Raw genomic sequence first — 16,973 nt, 5'->3', positions numbered from 1 at the left:
ACCTTACTGTGAAATGCTGAATACATCAGGTGTAGACCTTACCGTGAAATGCTGAATACATCAGGTGTAGTAGACCTTACCGTGAAATGCTGAATACATCAGGTGTAGTAGACCTTACCGTGAAATGCTGAATACATCAGGTGTAGACCTTACCGTGAAATGCTGAATACATCAGGTGTAGACCTTACCGTGAAATGCTGAATACATCAGGTGTAAACCTTACTGTGAAATGCTGAATACATCAGGTGTAGTAGACCTTACCGTGAAATGCTGAATACATCAGGTGTAGACCTTACTGTGAAATGCTGAATACAACAGGTGTAGACCTCACAGTGAAATGCTGAATACAACAGGTGTAGTAGACCTTACCGTGAAATGCTGAATACATCAGGTGTAGACCTTACTGTGAAATGCTGAATACAACAGGTGTAGACCTCACAGTGAAATGCTGAATACAACAGGTGTAGTAGACCTCACAGTGTAATGCTGAATACAACAGGTGTAGTAGACCTCACAGTGTAATGCTGAATACAACAGGTGTAGTAGACCTCACAGTGAAATGCTGAATACAACAGGTGTAGTAGACCTTACCGTGAAATGCTGAATACATCAGGTGTAGACCTTACCGTGAAATGCTGAATACATCAGGTGTAGTAGACCTCACAGTGAAATGCTGAATACATCAGGTGTAGTAGACCTCACAGTGAAATGCTGAATACATCAGGTGTGGACCTTACCGTGAAATGCTGAATACATCAGGTGTAGACCTTACTGTGAAATGCTGAATACAACAGGTGTAGTAGACCTTACAGTGAAATGCTGAATACAACAGGTGTAGTAGACCTCACAGTGAAATGCTGAATACAACAGGTGTAGTAGACCTCACAGTGAAATGCTGAATACAACAGGTGTAGTAGACCTCACAGTGAAATGCTGAATACAACAGGTGGAGTAGACCTCACAGTGAAATGCTGAATACAACAGGTGTAGTAGACCTCACAGTGAAATGCTGAATACAACAGGTGTAGTAGACCTCACAGTGAAATGCTGAATACAACAGGTGGAGTAGACCTCACAGTGAAATGCTGAATACAACAGGTGTAGTAGACCTCACAGTGAAATGCTGAATACAACAGGTGTAGTAGACCTCACAGTGAAATGCTGAATACAACAGGTGTAGTAGACCTCACAGTGAAATGCTGAATACAACAGGTGTAGTAGACCTCACAGTGAAATGCTGAATACAACAGGTGTAGTAGACCTCACAGTGAAATGCTGAATACAACAGGTGTAGTAGACCTCACAGTGAAATGCTGAATACAACAGGTGTAGTAGACCTTACAGTGAAATGCTGAATACAACAGGTGTAGTAGACCTCACAGTGAAATGCTGAATACAACAGGTGTAGTAGACCTTACAGTGAAATGCTGAATACAACAGGTGTAGTAGACCTCACAGTGAAATGCTGAATACAACAGGTGTAGTAGACATTACAGTGAAATGCTGAATACAACAGGTGTAGTAGACCTCACAGTGAAATGCTGAATACAACAGGTGTAGTAGACCTCACAGTGAAATGCTGAATACAACAGGTGTAGTAGACCTCACAGTGAAATGCTGAATACAACAGGTGTAGTAGACCTCACAGTGAAATGCTGAATACAACAGGTGTAGTAGACCTCACAGTGAAATGCTGAATACAACAGGTGTAGTAGACCTTACAGTGAAATGCTGAATACAACAGGTGTAGTAGACCTTACAGTGAAATGCTGAATACAACAGGTGTAGTAGACCTCACAGTGAAACGCTGAATACAACAGGTGTAGTAGACCTCACAGTGAAATGCTGAATACCACAGGTGTAGTAGACCTCACAGTGAAATGCTGAATACAACAGGTGTAGTAGACCTTACAGTGAAATGCTGAATACAACAGGTGTAGTAGACCTCACAGTGAAATGCTGAATACAACAGGTGTAGTAGACCTCACAGTGAAATGCTGAATACAACAGGTGTAGTAGACCTCACAGTGAAATGCTGAATACAACAGGTGTAGTAGACCTTACAGTGAAATGCTGAATACCACAGGTGTAGTAGACCTCACAGTGAAATGCTGAATACAACAGGTGTAGACCTCACAGTGAAATGCTGAATACAACAGGTGTAGTAGACCTCACAGTGAAATGCTGAATACAACAGGTGTAGTAGACCTCACAGTGAAATGCTGAATACAACAGGTGTAGTAGACCTCACAGTGAAATGCTGAATACAACAGGTGTAGTAGACCTCACAGTGAAATGCTGAATACAACAGGTGTAGACCTCACAGTGAAATGCTGAATACAACAGGTGTAGACATCACAGTGAAATGCTGAATACAACAGGTGTAGTAGACCTCACAGTGAAATGCTGAATACAACAGGTGTAGTAGACCTCACAGTGAAATGCTGAATACAACAGGTGTAGACCTCACAGTGAAATGCTGAATACAACAGGTGTAGTAGACCTTACAGTGAAATGCTGAATACAACAGGTGTAGACCTCACAGTGAAATGCTGAATACAACAGGTGTAGTAGACCTCACAGTGAAATGCTGAATACAACAGGTGTAGTAGACCTTACAGTGAAATGCTGAATACAACAGGTGTAGTAGACCTTACAGTGAAATGCTGAATACAACAGGTGTAGTAGACCTCACAGTGAAATGCTGAATACAACAGGTGTAGTAGACCTCACAGTGAAATGCTGAATACAACAGGTGTGGTAGACCTTACAGTGAAATGCGGAATACAACAGGTGTAGTAGACCTTACAGTGAAATGCTGAATACAACAGGTGTAGTAGACATTACAGTGAAATGCTGAATACAACAGGTGTAGTAGACCTTACAGTGAAATGCTGAATACAACAGGTGTAGACCTTACAGTGAAATGCTGAATACAACAGGTGTAGACCTTACAGTGAAATGCTGAATACAACAGGTGTAGTAGACCTCACAGTGAAATGCTGAATACAACAGGTGTAGTAGACCTTACTGTGAAATGCTGAATACAACAGGTGTAGTAGACCTTACAGTGAAATGCTGAATACAACAGGTGTAGTAGACCTTACAGTGAAATGCTGAATACAACAGGTGTAGTAGACCTCACAGTGAAATGCTGAATACATCAGGTGAGGTAGACCTTACAGTGAAATGCTGAATACAACAGGTGTAGTAGACCTCACAGTGAAATGCTGAATACAACAGGTGTAGTAGACCTCACAGTGAAATGCTGAATACAACAGGTGTAGTAGACCTTACAGTGAAATGCTGAATACAACAGGTGTAGTAGACCTCACAGTGAAATGCTGAATACAACAGGTGTAGTAGAACTTACAGTGAAATGCTGAATACAACAGGTGTAGTAGACCTCACAGTGAAATGCTGAATACAACAGGTGTAGTAGACCTTACAGTGAAATGCTGAATACAACAGGTGTAGTAGACCTCACACTGAAATGCTGAATACAACAGGTGTAGTAGACCTCACAGTGAAATGCTGAATACAATAGGTGTAGTAGACCTCACAGTGAAATGCTGAATACAACAGGTGTAGTAGACCTCACAGTGAAATGCTGAATAAAACAGGTGTAGTAGACCTCACAGTGAAATGCTGAATACAACAGGTGTAGTAGACCTCACAGTGAAATGCTGAATACAACAGGTGTAGTAGACCTCACACTGAAATGCTGAATACAACAGGTGTAGTAGACCTCACAGTGAAATGCTGAATACAACAGGTGTAGACCTCACAGTGAAATGCTGAATACAACAGGTGTAGACATCACAGTGAAATGCTGAATACAACAGGTGTAGACCTCACAGTGAAATGCTGAATACAACAGGTGTAGTAGACCTCACAGTGAAATGCTGAATACAACAGGTGTAGTAGACCTCACAGTGAAATGCTGAATACAACAGGTGTAGACCTCACAGTGAAATGCTGAATACAACAGGTGTAGTAGACCTTACAGTGAAATGCTGAATACAACAGGTGTAGTAGACCTCACAGTGAAATGCTGAATACAACAGGTGTAGTAGACATTACAGTGAAATGCTGAATACAACAGGTGTAGTAGACCTTACAGTGAAATGCTGAATACAACAGGTGTAGACCTTACAGTGAAATGCTGAATACAACAGGTGTAGACCTTACAGTGAAATGCTGAATACAACAGGTGTAGTAGACCTCACAGTGAAATGCTGAATACAACAGGTGTAGTAGACCTTACTGTGAAATGCTGAATACAACAGGTGTAGTAGACCTTACAGTGAAATGCTGAATACAACAGGTGTAGTAGACCTTACAGTGAAATGCTGAATACAACAGGTGTAGTAGACCTCACAGTGAAATGCTGAATACATCAGGTGAGGTAGACCTTACAGTGAAATGCTGAATACAACAGGTGTAGTAGACCTCACAGTGAAATGCTGAATACAACAGGTGTAGTAGACCTCACAGTGAAATGCTGAATACAACAGGTGTAGTAGACCTTACAGTGAAATGCTGAATACAACAGGTGTAGTAGACCTCACAGTGAAATGCTGAATACAACAGGTGTAGTAGAACTTACAGTGAAATGCTGAATACAACAGGTGTAGTAGACCTCACAGTGAAATGCTGAATACAACAGGTGTAGTAGACCTCACAGTGAAATGCTGAATACAACAGGTGTAGTAGACCTTACAGTGAAATGCTGAATACAACAGGTGTAGTAGACCTTACAGTGAAATGCTGAATACAACAGGTGTAGTAGACCTCACACTGAAATGCTGAATACAACAGGTGTAGTAGACCTCACAGTGAAATGCTGAATACAATAGGTGTAGTAGACCTCACAGTGAAATGCTGAATACAACAGGTGTAGTAGACCTCACAGTGAAATGCTGAATAAAACAGGTGTAGTAGACCTCACAGTGAAATGCTGAATACAACAGGTGTAGTAGACCTCACAGTGAAATGCTGAATACAACAGGTGTAGTAGACCTCACACTGAAATGCTGAATACAACAGGTGTAGTAGACCTCACAGTGAAATGCTGAATACCACAGGTGTAGTAGACCTCACAGTGAAATGCTGAATACATCAGGTGTAGTAGACCTCACAGTGAAATGCTGAATACAACAGGTGTAGTAGACCTCACAGTGAAATGCTGAATACAACAGGTGTAGTAGACCTTACAGTGAAATGCTGAATACAACAGGTGTAGTAGACCTTACAGTGAAATGCTGAATACAACAGGTGTAGTAGACCTCACAGTGAAATGCTGAATACAACAGGTGTAGTAGACCTCACACTGAAATGCTGAATACAACAGGTGTAGTAGACCTCACAGTGAAATGCTGAATACAACAGGTGTAGTAGACCTCACAGTGAAATGCTGAATACATCAGGTGAGGTAGACCTTACAGTGAAATGCTGAATACAACAGGTGTAGTAGACCTCACAGTGAAATGCTGAATACAACAGGTGTAGTAGACCTCACAGTGAAATGCTGAATACAACAGGTGTAGTAGACCTTACAGTGAAATGCTGAATACAACAGGTGTAGTAGACCTCACAGTGAAATGCTGAATACAACAGGTGTAGTAGAACTTACAGTGAAATGCTGAATACAACAGGTGTAGTAGACCTCACAGTGAAATGCTGAATACAACAGGTGTAGTAGACCTCACAGTGAAATGCTGAATACAACAGGTGTAGTAGACCTTACAGTGAAATGCTGAATACAACAGGTGTAGTAGACCTTACAGTGAAATGCTGAATACAACAGGTGTAGTAGACCTCACACTGAAATGCTGAATACAACAGGTGTAGTAGACCTCACAGTGAAATGCTGAATACAACAGGTGTAGTAGACCTCACAGTGAAATGCTGAATACAACAGGTTTAGTAGACCTCACAGTGAAATGCTGAATAAAACAGGTGTAGTAGACCTCACAGTGAAATGCTGAATACAACAGGTGTAGTAGACCTCACAGTGAAATGCTGAATACAACAGGTGTAGTAGACCTCACACTGAAATGCTGAATACAACAGGTGTAGTAGACCTCACAGTGAAATGCTGAATACCACAGGTGTAGTAGACCTCACAGTGAAATGCTGAATACATCAGGTGTAGTAGACCTCACAGTGAAATGCTGAATACAACAGGTGTAGTAGACCTCACAGTGAAATGCTGACTTACAAGTCCTTAATCAACAATGTAGTTTTAAGAAAATAGAGTCAAGAAAATATTTACTAAATGAAGTAAAAAATAAATAAAATAAAAATAACACGATAAAATAACAATAATGAGGCTATATACAGGGGGTACCGGTACCGAGTCAATGTGCGGGGTAATTTGTACTTGTAAGTAGAGGTGAAGTGACTGCATAGATAATAAACAGCGAGTAGCAGCAGTGTAAAAACAAGAGGGGAGGGGTGTCAATGAAAATAGTTCGGGTGGCCATTTGATTAATTGTTCAGCAGTCTTATGGCTTGGGGGTAGAAGCTGTTAAGGAACGCTTGCCGTACAATAGCAGAGCGAACAGTCTATGACTTGGGTGACTGGAGTCTATGACAATTTTTTAGGCCTTCCTCTGACCCTGCCTAGTTTAAACTGTACTGTAGGTCCTGGATGGCAGGAAGCTTGGCCCCAGTGATGTACTGGGCCGTTCGCACTATCCTCTGTAGCGCCTTACGGTCAGATGCCGAGCAGTTGCCAAGCCAGGTGGTGATGCAACCGGTCAGGATGTTCTCGATGGTGCAGCTGTATTACCTTTTGAGGATCTGGGGACCCATGCCAAATCTTTCCAGTCTCCTGAGGGGGAAAAGGCATTGTCGTGCCCTCTTCACGACTTTCTTGGTGTTTTTGGACCACGTTAGTTTGTTGGTGATGTGGACACAAAGGAACTTGAAGCTCCCAACTTGCTCCAACCTGTCCCATTGATGAGAATGGGTGCGTGCTCGGTCCTCTTTTCCTGTAGTCCATGATCATCTTGGTCACATTGAGGGAGAGGTTGTTGTCCTGGCACCACACTGCCAGTTCTCTGACCTCCTCCTTATAGGCCGTCTCATTGTTGTCGGTGATCAGTCCTACCATCGTTGTGTTGTCAGCAAACTTAATGATGGTGTTGGAGTCGTGCTTGGCCACGCAGTCATGGGTGAACAGGGAGTAAAGGAAGGGACTAAGCATGCACCCTGAGGGGCCCCCGTGTTGAGGATCAGCATGGCAGATGTGTTGTTGCCTACCCTTACCACCTGGGGGTGGCCCGTCAGGAAGTCCAGGATCCAGACGCAGAGGGAGGTGTTTAGTCCCAGAGTCCTTAGCTTAGTGATGAGCTTTGAGGGCACTATGGTGTTGAACGCTGAGCAGTAGTCAATGAATAGCATTCTCACATAAGTGTTCTTCTTGTCCAGGTGGGAAAGGGAAGTGTGGAGTGCAATAGAGATTGTGTCATCTGTGGATCTGTTGGGGCGGTATGCAAATTGGAGTGGGTCTAGGGTTTCTGGGATGATGGTGTTGATGTGAACCATCACCAGCCTTTCAAAGCACTTCATGGCTACAGACGTGAGTGCTACGGGGCGGTTGTCATTTAGGCAGGTTACCTTCGCTTTCTTGGACAAAGGGACTATGGTGGTTTGCTTGAAACATGTAGGTATTACAGACTCGGTCAGGGAGAAGTTGAAAATGTCTGCTCTGAGTACAAATCCTGGTAATCCGTCATTCACGGCCTTGTGAATGTTGACCTGTTTAACTTCTTATGGGCAGGTGGGACAGTAGCGTTCCACCTGGCCAACAACAGGTGAAATTGCAGAGCGCGAAATTCAAACTACTGTTGTCACGATCGTCATAATAAGCGGACCAAGGCGCAGCGTGAGAGACATACATCTTCCTTTTATTAGACGAAGACTTAACACGAAACAGTCTTACAAAACTAACAAAACAATAAACGACCGTGAAGCTATAAACGGAAGTGCACACACAAGCTACTAACGTTCAACATAGACAATTACCCACAAATACCTAAAGCCTATGGCTGCCTTAAATATGGCTCCCAATCAGAGACAACAATAAACAGCTGTCTCTGATTGAGAACCAAACTAGGCAACCATAGACTTTCCTAAACACCTACACTGAACACAACCCCATACATCTTCAAAACCCCCTAAACAATACACACACCCTAAACTAGACAAAACACACAAACATCCCCCCTGTCACACCCTGACCTAACTAAACTAATAAAGAAAATCAATATAACAAAGGCCAGAGTGTGACAGTACCCCCCCCCCAAAGGTGCGGACTCCGACCGCAAAACCTGACACAGAAGGGGAGGGTCCGGGTGGGCCTTCCTATGGCGGCGGCTCGGGTGCGGGACGTGGACCCCCCTCCACCATAGTCACTACCCGCTTTGGTGGCGCCTCTGGAACGGCGAGTCCCGGACTGAATACCATCCCAGAGGGCGCCACTGGACGGAGGGGCAGCTCCGGACTGAGGGGCAGCTCCGGACTGAGGGGCAGCTCCGGACTGAGGGGCAGCTCCGGACTGAAGGGCAGCTCCGGACTGAAGGGCAGCTCCGGACTGAGGGGCGGATCCTGGCTGGCTGGCTCTGGCGGATCCTGGCTGGCTGGCTCTGGCGGATCCTGGCTGGCTGGCTCTGGCGGATCCTGGCTGGCGGGCGGCTCTGGCGGATCCTGGCTGGCGGGCGGCTCTGGCGGATCCTGGCTGGCGGGCGGCTCTGGCGGATCCTGGCTGGCGGGCGGCTCTGGCGGATCCTGGCTGGTGGGCGGCTCTGGCGGATCCTGGCTGGCGGGCGACTCTGGCGGATCCTGGCTGGCGGGCGGCTCTGGCGGATCCTGGCTGGCTGGCGGCTCTGGCGGATCCTGGCTGGCGGGCGGCTCTGGCTGCTCCTGGCTGGCGGGCGGCTCTGGCTGCTCCTGTCTGGCGGAAGGCTCTGGCTGCTCCTGTCTGGCGGAAGGCTCTGGCTGCTCCTGTCTGGCGGAAGGCTCTGGCGGCTCCTGTCTGGCGGACGGCTCTAGCGGCTCCTGTCTGGCGGACGGCTCTAGCGGCTCCTGTCTGGCGGACGGCTCTGAAGGCTCATGGCAGACGGGCGGCTTTGCAGGCTCAGTACAGACGGGCAGTTCATGCGGCGCTTGGCAGACGGACAGTTCAGACGGCGTTGGGCAGACGGGCAGTTCAGACGGCGTTGGGCAGACGGGCAGTTTAGACGGCGTTGGGCAGACGGGCAGTTCAGGCGCCGTTGGGCAGACGGGCAGTTCAGACGGCGTTGGGCAGACGGGCAGTTCAGACGGCGTTGGGCAGACGGGCAGTTCAGACGGCGTTGGGCAGACGGGCAGTTTAGACGGCGTTGGGCAGACGGGCAGTTCAGGCGCCGCTGGGCAGACGGCAGACTCTGGCCGGCTGAGACGCACTGTAGGCCTGGTGCGTGGTGCCGGAACTGGAGGTACCGGGCTAAGGACACGCACCTTCAGGCTAGTGCGGGGAGCAGCAACAGGACGCACAGGACTCTGGAGGCGCACAGGAGGCTTGGTGCGTGGTGTAGGCACTGGTGGTAATGGGCTGGAGACACGCACCATAGGGCTAGTGCTTGGAGGAGGAACAGGGCTCTGGAGACGCACAGGAGGCTTGGTGCGTGGTGCCGGTACTGGTGGTAATGGGCTGGAGACACGCACCACAGGGCTAGTGCGTGGAGGAGGAACAGGGCTCACCGGTTTGTGAAGGTGTACTGGAGACCTGGTGTGTATAGCCGGCATCAAATCTTCCGGAACTTTAACACAAGTTTCAGGCTGAGTACGAGGAACTGACACAGGTGGCATCGGACAGCTAACACGCTCCTCAGGGAGAATGCCATGCATACTCTGCCAAACCAACAGCTCTCTCTCTCTTCACTCTCCTCCAATTTCGTCAACAACTCCTCGAATGTCTCATAATCTCCCCTTCGTTCACTCTCCTCCAATCTGTCCAATAACTCCTCGACAATCTCAGACTCACCCCTCAACTTCGCCGACTGCTCCAAGTGCCCCCCCCCAAGAATTTTTTTGGGCTGTCTCTCGGGCTTCCTACCGTGTCGCCGTGCTGCCTCCATCTCTGCCTTGGGGCGGTGATATTCCCCTGGCTGTGCCCAGGGTCCTCTCCCGTCTAGGATTTCCTCCCACGTCCAGGAGTCTTGACATCGCTGCTGCTGCTTTTTTCCACGCTGCTTGGTCCTGGTTTGGTGGGTAATTCTGTCACGATCGTCATAATAAGCGGACCAAGGCGCAGCGTGAGAGACATACATCTTCCTTTTATTAGACGAAGACTTAACACGAAACACTCTTACAAAACTAACAAAACAATAAACGACCGTGAAGCTATAAACGAAAGTGCACACACAAGCTACCAACGTTCAACATAGACAATTACCCACAAATACCTAAAGCCTATGGCTGCCTTAAATATGGCTCCCAATCAGAGACAACAATAAACAGCTGTCTCTGATTGAGAACCAAACTAGGCAACCATAGACTTTCCTAAACACCTACACTGAACACAACCCCATACATCTTCAAAACCCCCTAAACAATACACACACCCTAAACTAGACAAAACACACAAACATCCCCCCTGTCACACCCTGACCTAACTAAACTAATAAAGAAAATCAATATAACAAAGGCCAGAGTGTGACAACTGTATTATCAATATTTATAAATATCCGGAACAGCTGGTGCTCTCATGCATACTTCAGTGTTGCTTGCCTCGAAGAGAGCATAAAAAGCATTTAGCCTGTCTGGTAGGCTCGCGGATACAGTGCAATGAAATGCTTGCTTGCCAACTGTATTGAATATATTGAATTGTGCCTTTTGTGATAGATGTACCAAATTGTACGTACAGCTGGGCCCTGGGGCAAGTCTGAATAACAATTTTTTAGGTATAAAGCCATCACAGTTTCGCCCTACCTCTGGCGGGCATTCAAATTGGAATCTGATTGACATGGACGTGTCAGTGACTTGTTTCACTCGGATTTCATCAATTGAAATGTTTTCCATATTTTCCATCTCCGGTCTCTCCAGATGAACTACTCTCTCAGTACAGCCATGGTGGTGGGGATCTTTGTGGTCTTCGACAAGAAGTGTTACACCTCACCCACCAACCTGCCAGCCCTCGTTCTCCTGCTCTTCTTGTATGGGTGAGTACTAGGCATATGATTTGGGAAGCTTGTGTGTACTGCTTATGAAGACTTTATGAATGCTGTATAAAGCCTTTGTAAGGTGTTTGCTTTAGGTGGGACCACTCCGATGCTCTGCTTTTTACCCCCTTTTTCTCCCCAATTTCGTGGTATCCAATTGTTAGTAGTTACTGTCTTGTCTCATCGCTACAACTCCCGTACCGGCTCGGGAGAGACGAAGGTCGAGAGCCATGCGTCCTCCGAAACACAACCCAACTTAGCGCGCATCCAACCCGGAAGCCAGCCGCACCAATGTGTCGGAGGAAATGGTCAGCATGCACTGCTCCCGGCTCGCCACAGGAGTCGCTAGTGCGCGATGAGACAAGGATATCCCTACCGGCCAAACCCTCCCTAACCCGGATGACGCTAGGCCAATTGTGCATCGCCCCATGGACCTCCCGGTCGCGGCCGGTTGCGACAGAGCCTGGGCTCGAACCCAGAGTCTCTGGTGGCACAGATAGCACTGCGATGCAGTGCCTTAGACCACTGCGCCAGCCGGGAGGCCCCAAATCCCCTTTTGATGTCCTAAATCTCTCTCTCTGTGTCTCTCTCTCTCTCTCTCTCTGTGTCTCTCTCTCTCTCTGTCTCTCTCTCTGTCTCTCTCTCACCCCCTCTCTCTCTTCCCTCTCTCTCTCTAGGTGGTCAGTAACCCCCATGATGTACCCCATGTCATACATCTTTAACATCCCCAGTACAGCCTACGTCTCTCTGTCCTGCATCAACCTGTTCATCGGCATCAACAGCAGCGCCCTCACCTTCATATTGGAACTGTTCGAGAACAACCGGGTGAGGATGGGGGAGAGAGGGAGGGAGAGGCAGATTGTGTATGAGAGAGAAAGAGAGAGGGACCGAGTCATGTTTAATTGTTGTTGTTTATTGTATTGTTGTAGGTGTTTATTGTATTGTTTTTTTTTGTTTATTGTGTTGTTTACTGTATTGTTGTTGTTGTGTTGATGTTGTTCTTGTTTGTTGTGTTGTTGTTGTTTACTGTGTTGTTTGTTGTGTTGATGTTGTTGTTGTATATTGTGTTGTTTTTGTTGTGTTGCTGTTGTTGTTGTTTTTTATTGTGGTTTGTTGTGTTGATGTTGTTGTTTGTGTTGTTGTTTGTTGTGTTGATGTTGTTGTTATTGTGTTGTTGTTGTTTACTTTATTGTTGTTTATTGTGTTTTTGTTTGTGTTGTTGTTGTTTATTGTGTTGTTGTTTGTTGTGTTGCTGTTGATGTTGTTTATTGTGTGGTTTATTGTGTTGTCATTGTTGTTTATTGTGTTGTTATTTGTTGTGTTGATGTTGTTGTTGTTTATTGTGTTGTTGTTTATGTTATTGTTGTTTATTGTATTGTTGTTATTTATTGTGTTGTCGTTGTTTATTTTGTTGTTATTTGTTGTGTTGATGTTGTTGTTGTTTATTGTGTTGATGTTTATTGTGTTGTTTGTTATGTTGTTGTTGTTATTGTGTTGTTGTTTATTTTGTTGTTTATTGTATTGTTGTTGTGCTCCCCAGGCCTTGTTAGAGTTCAATGAGTGGCTGAAGAAAGGCCTCCTGGTGTTCCCTCACTTCTGTCTGGGCCGGGGGCTGATTGACATGGCTATGAACCAGGCGGTGACTGATGTCTATGCACACTTTGGTGAGCACAACATAGCTAGTGTTGTATCTCTATGGCACACAACATTCGCACACTCATCTCTTCTCTAAACCTCCTCCAGCCTACAACACTTCCACACTCATCTCTTCTCTAAACCTCCTCCAGCCTACAACACTTCCACACTCATCTCTTCTCTAAACCTCCTCCAGCCTACAACACTTCCACACTCATCTCTTCTCTAAACCTCCAGCCTACAACACTCCCACACTCATCTCTTCTCTCAACCTCCTCCAGCCTACAACACTTCCACCCTCATCTCTTCTTTAAACCTCCTCCAGCCTACAACACTTCCACACTCATCTCTTCTCTAAACCTCCTCCAGCCTACAAGACTCCTGACTGAAAATAAACTATTCTTTTAAACCTCCTCCAGCCTACAACACTTCTACACTCATCTATTCTTTTAGACCTCCTCCTCCAGCCTATTCATTCGGGCCCGTCTCTAGCCTGGTAACCAGATGTGTTCGTGCTTTAGCACAAACTCTTCTGAGGATCAAGGCCTGGTACATTGTCCCATGTTGTGTTTCAGGTGAGGACCGTGCCATGGATCCGTTCAAATGGGACTTTGTAGGGAAGAACCTGGTCTTCATGGCTATAGAAGGATGTGTCTATTTCCTCTTCACTATCCTCATACAGTACCGCTTCTTCCTCGACCACTGGTGAGGAACTGTTACAATATCACTGTGTGGAAGGATTTTTCTTTTTTTATATCCGTCTTTGCACAACAGGAAATGAAAATCCCATTCACACTGAAAATTGACCTAATTTAGTGGATCATTCAAGTTAGAACCACAGTTATCTCAAACTCGACGTACATTTGGTGTGAAAAGGGGTCGTATTGATCAATCACTCAATCAATCAACGAGTCAATCAATCCATTTCCCCCCTCCAGGTTATCAGACTTCCGAGGGCCCCCGCCTAAAGACGAGGATGAGGACGTGGCGGTGGAGAGAGAGAGGATCTATAACGGCGGGAACAAGAGTGACATCCTACAGATCAGAGACCTCTGCAAGGTTAACTGTCATCTTGACCCTCTGAATACGACATAGGAGACCCCTCCACCACAACACTTGTCTTAACATACTTGTGCATACAGACTCCTCACAAATATCTGTTGTATCACAACCGGATGTGTCAAATGAGGTGTGTAACCTACTAGGTCAAAGAGAGGAAACTGTGAAGTGTGTAACCTACTAGGTCAAAGAGAGGAAACTGTGAAGTGTGTAACCTACTAGGTCAAAGAGAGGAAACTGTGAGGTGTGAAACCTACTAGGTCAAAGAGAGGAAACTGTGAGGTGTGTAACCTACGAGGTCAAAGAGAGGAAACTGTGAGGTGTGTAACCTACTAGGTCAAAGAGAGGAAACTGTGAGGTGTGTAACCTACTAGGTCAAAGAGAGGAAACTGTGAGGTGTGTAACCTACTAGGTCAAAGAGAGGAAACTGTGAGGTGTGTAACCTACGAGGTCAAAGAGAGGAAACTGTAAGGTGTGTAACCTACTAGGTCAAAGAGAGGAAACTGTGAGGTGTGTAACCTACTAGGTCAAAGAGAGGAAACTGTGAGGACATATTGGATTGTAGGCATGTGTTGTTACCTATATACTGTGAGTCTGTGTCCTCTGTACAAACGTACTCTGGTTCTTTGTCCTCTCTACAGACGTACTCTGGGAAGACGAGACAAGCGGTGGACAGGATCTGTGTGGGCGTGCCTGCAGGAGAGGTCTGCCCCCCCCCCCCCCCCCCTTATAGTCACTTTCACCTACCTTCTGCCCTACCTAATTTCTTTAACAGATTGGAGTGTTCCACTAGTCTTTCACCTACCTTCTGCCCCACCTAATTTCTTTAACAGATTGGAGTGTTCCACTAGTCACTAGTGTGACCGTGTCTCTGTGCTGTCAGTGTTTTGGTCTGTTAGGAGTGAACGGAGCTGGGAAAACCACCACTTTCAAGATGTTGACTGGAGACACAGACGTTAGTTCTGGAGAGGCCACTGTCGCTGGATACAGGTACAACACATCGTAGGAACATGTGGGGGAAATAGTGTGTATTTGGACCCCCCCATTCAGAAAAAGACTCCATGTTGTTGTATTCATCCTGAGAAAGCCACTGACAAACTGTGCAAGTAGAGATCCGCCTTTTTGAATTTGAGTTTGAATCAACGTTTTTAGTGAATCCACACAATGCAGTAGAAACAAACGATGTCCAAGCAGCTGTGTTTCTCTGTGGTCACTCAGTATCCTGTCAGACATGCTGGACGTGCACCAGAACATGGGCTACTGCCCTCAGTTTGACGCTATAGACGACCTGCTGACAGGCAGGGAACATCTGTACCTCTACGCTCGCCTCCGAGGGGTCCCTGAGTCAGACATCAGTAGAGTGAGTAGAGATAGAATATAGTGTCTGTCTGTCTGCCTGTCTGTCTGCCTGTCTGCCTGCCTGCCTGCCTGCCTGCCTGCCTGCCTGGTCTTCTCTGTCTGTGTGTCTGTCTGCCTGTCTGTCTGCCTGCCTGGTCTTCTCTGTCTGTCTGTCTGTCTGTCTGTCTGTCTGTCTGTCTGTCTGTCTGTCTGTCTGTCTGTCTGTCTGTCTGTCTGTCTGTCTGTCTGTCTGTCTGTATTTGTGTGTGCATGAGTGTAGTGTACTGTATGTGTATATGTGCATACTGTATGTGTGTGTATGCAGGTGTGTGTATGTATTTGTGTTAACATGCATGTATTTTACCCTTTGTGTTTGTAACACATTCCGCACCTCTTCTGTCTCCCCACCAGGTGGCAGATTGGGGCATCCAGAAGCTTGGCCTATCAGAGTACGCTGGTCGCTGTGCAGGGACATACAGCGGAGGCAACAAGAGGAAACTCTCCACAGCCATCGCTATGATTGGTTGCCCAGCCCTGGTTCTACTGGTGAGTCAACCAATCAGTGTTTACCCCTACCATTGAAATGGCGGGGCAGACTCCCGAACCAGCTATGATTGGCTGGTTATACTGGTGAGTCAGCCAATGGCATGGGACTTTATTAATTCCCACATGTGCTTGTCTTTTGGACAGTGTGTGGGTGACATGTTTGTCCACTTGTGTAGGGCACCAAAAAGACCTAGAAATCAGACCAGAGACAGAGGAAGGCTGGACATGCTGTGTGTTGTTTCATTACTTCCTTCCTGTGACGATATGGACAACTAAGAGTTAGACAACATTACAAATACAGTATGACTAAGTGTACATACACTACACACTGACACATTGACACTATACATACATACACTACACATACACTACACTATAATATACATACACTATACATACACACTACACTATAATATACATACACTACACTATAATATACATACACTACACATACACTACACTATAATATACTACACATACACTACACACACTACACTATAATATACATACACTATACATACACTACACTATAATATACATACACTACACATACACTACACTATAATATACTACACATACACTACACACACTACACTATAATATACATACACTATACATACACACTACACTATAATATACATACACTACACTATAATATACATACACTACACATACACTACACTATAATATACTACACATACACTACACACACTACACTATAATATACATACACTATACATACACTACACTATAATATACATACACTACACATACACTACAATATACATACACTACACTATAATATACTATAATATACATACACTACACATACACTATAATATACATACACTACACTATAATATACATACCCTATACACACTACACATACACTACACTATAATATACATACCCTATACACACTACACATACACTACACTATAATATACTACACATACACTACACACACTACACTATAATATACATACACTACACATACACTACACTATAATATACATTCACTATACTATACATATACTATACATACACTATACACACACTACACACACACTATACATAGACTATACACACACTACACATACACTGTACATACACTACACATACACTACACATACACTATACTATACATACACTATACTATACATATACATATACTGTACATACAGT

General features: G+C 45.4%; 1 protein-coding gene across 1 annotated transcript in view; it reads left to right on the top strand.

Annotated features, from left to right (window-relative positions):
* Positions 1-16,973, top strand: part of LOC120041689 (retinal-specific phospholipid-transporting ATPase ABCA4-like) — a gene marked incomplete at its 5' end in the record, with an annotated part of 44,177 nt that overhangs the window by 12,063 nt on the left and 15,141 nt on the right. Inside the window, 9 exons of the mRNA XM_038986553.1 lie at positions 11,095-11,210; positions 11,888-12,035; positions 12,751-12,874; positions 13,421-13,550; positions 13,784-13,904; positions 14,546-14,608; positions 14,788-14,894; positions 15,123-15,264; positions 15,654-15,788. Coding sequence (XP_038842481.1) covers positions 11,095-11,210; positions 11,888-12,035; positions 12,751-12,874; positions 13,421-13,550; positions 13,784-13,904; positions 14,546-14,608; positions 14,788-14,894; positions 15,123-15,264; positions 15,654-15,788 — 1,086 coding nt within the window. The remainder of the gene's footprint in view (positions 1-11,094; positions 11,211-11,887; positions 12,036-12,750; positions 12,875-13,420; positions 13,551-13,783; positions 13,905-14,545; positions 14,609-14,787; positions 14,895-15,122; positions 15,265-15,653; positions 15,789-16,973) is intronic.

The sequence above is a fragment of the Salvelinus namaycush genome, unplaced genomic scaffold (genome assembly GCF_016432855.1).
Source record: "Salvelinus namaycush isolate Seneca unplaced genomic scaffold, SaNama_1.0 Scaffold507, whole genome shotgun sequence".
NCBI classification, from domain to species: Eukaryota; Metazoa; Chordata; class Actinopteri; order Salmoniformes; family Salmonidae; genus Salvelinus; species Salvelinus namaycush.
Note: the sequence above shows the minus strand (reverse complement) of the source record. Positions and strands in the feature narration are given on the sequence as shown.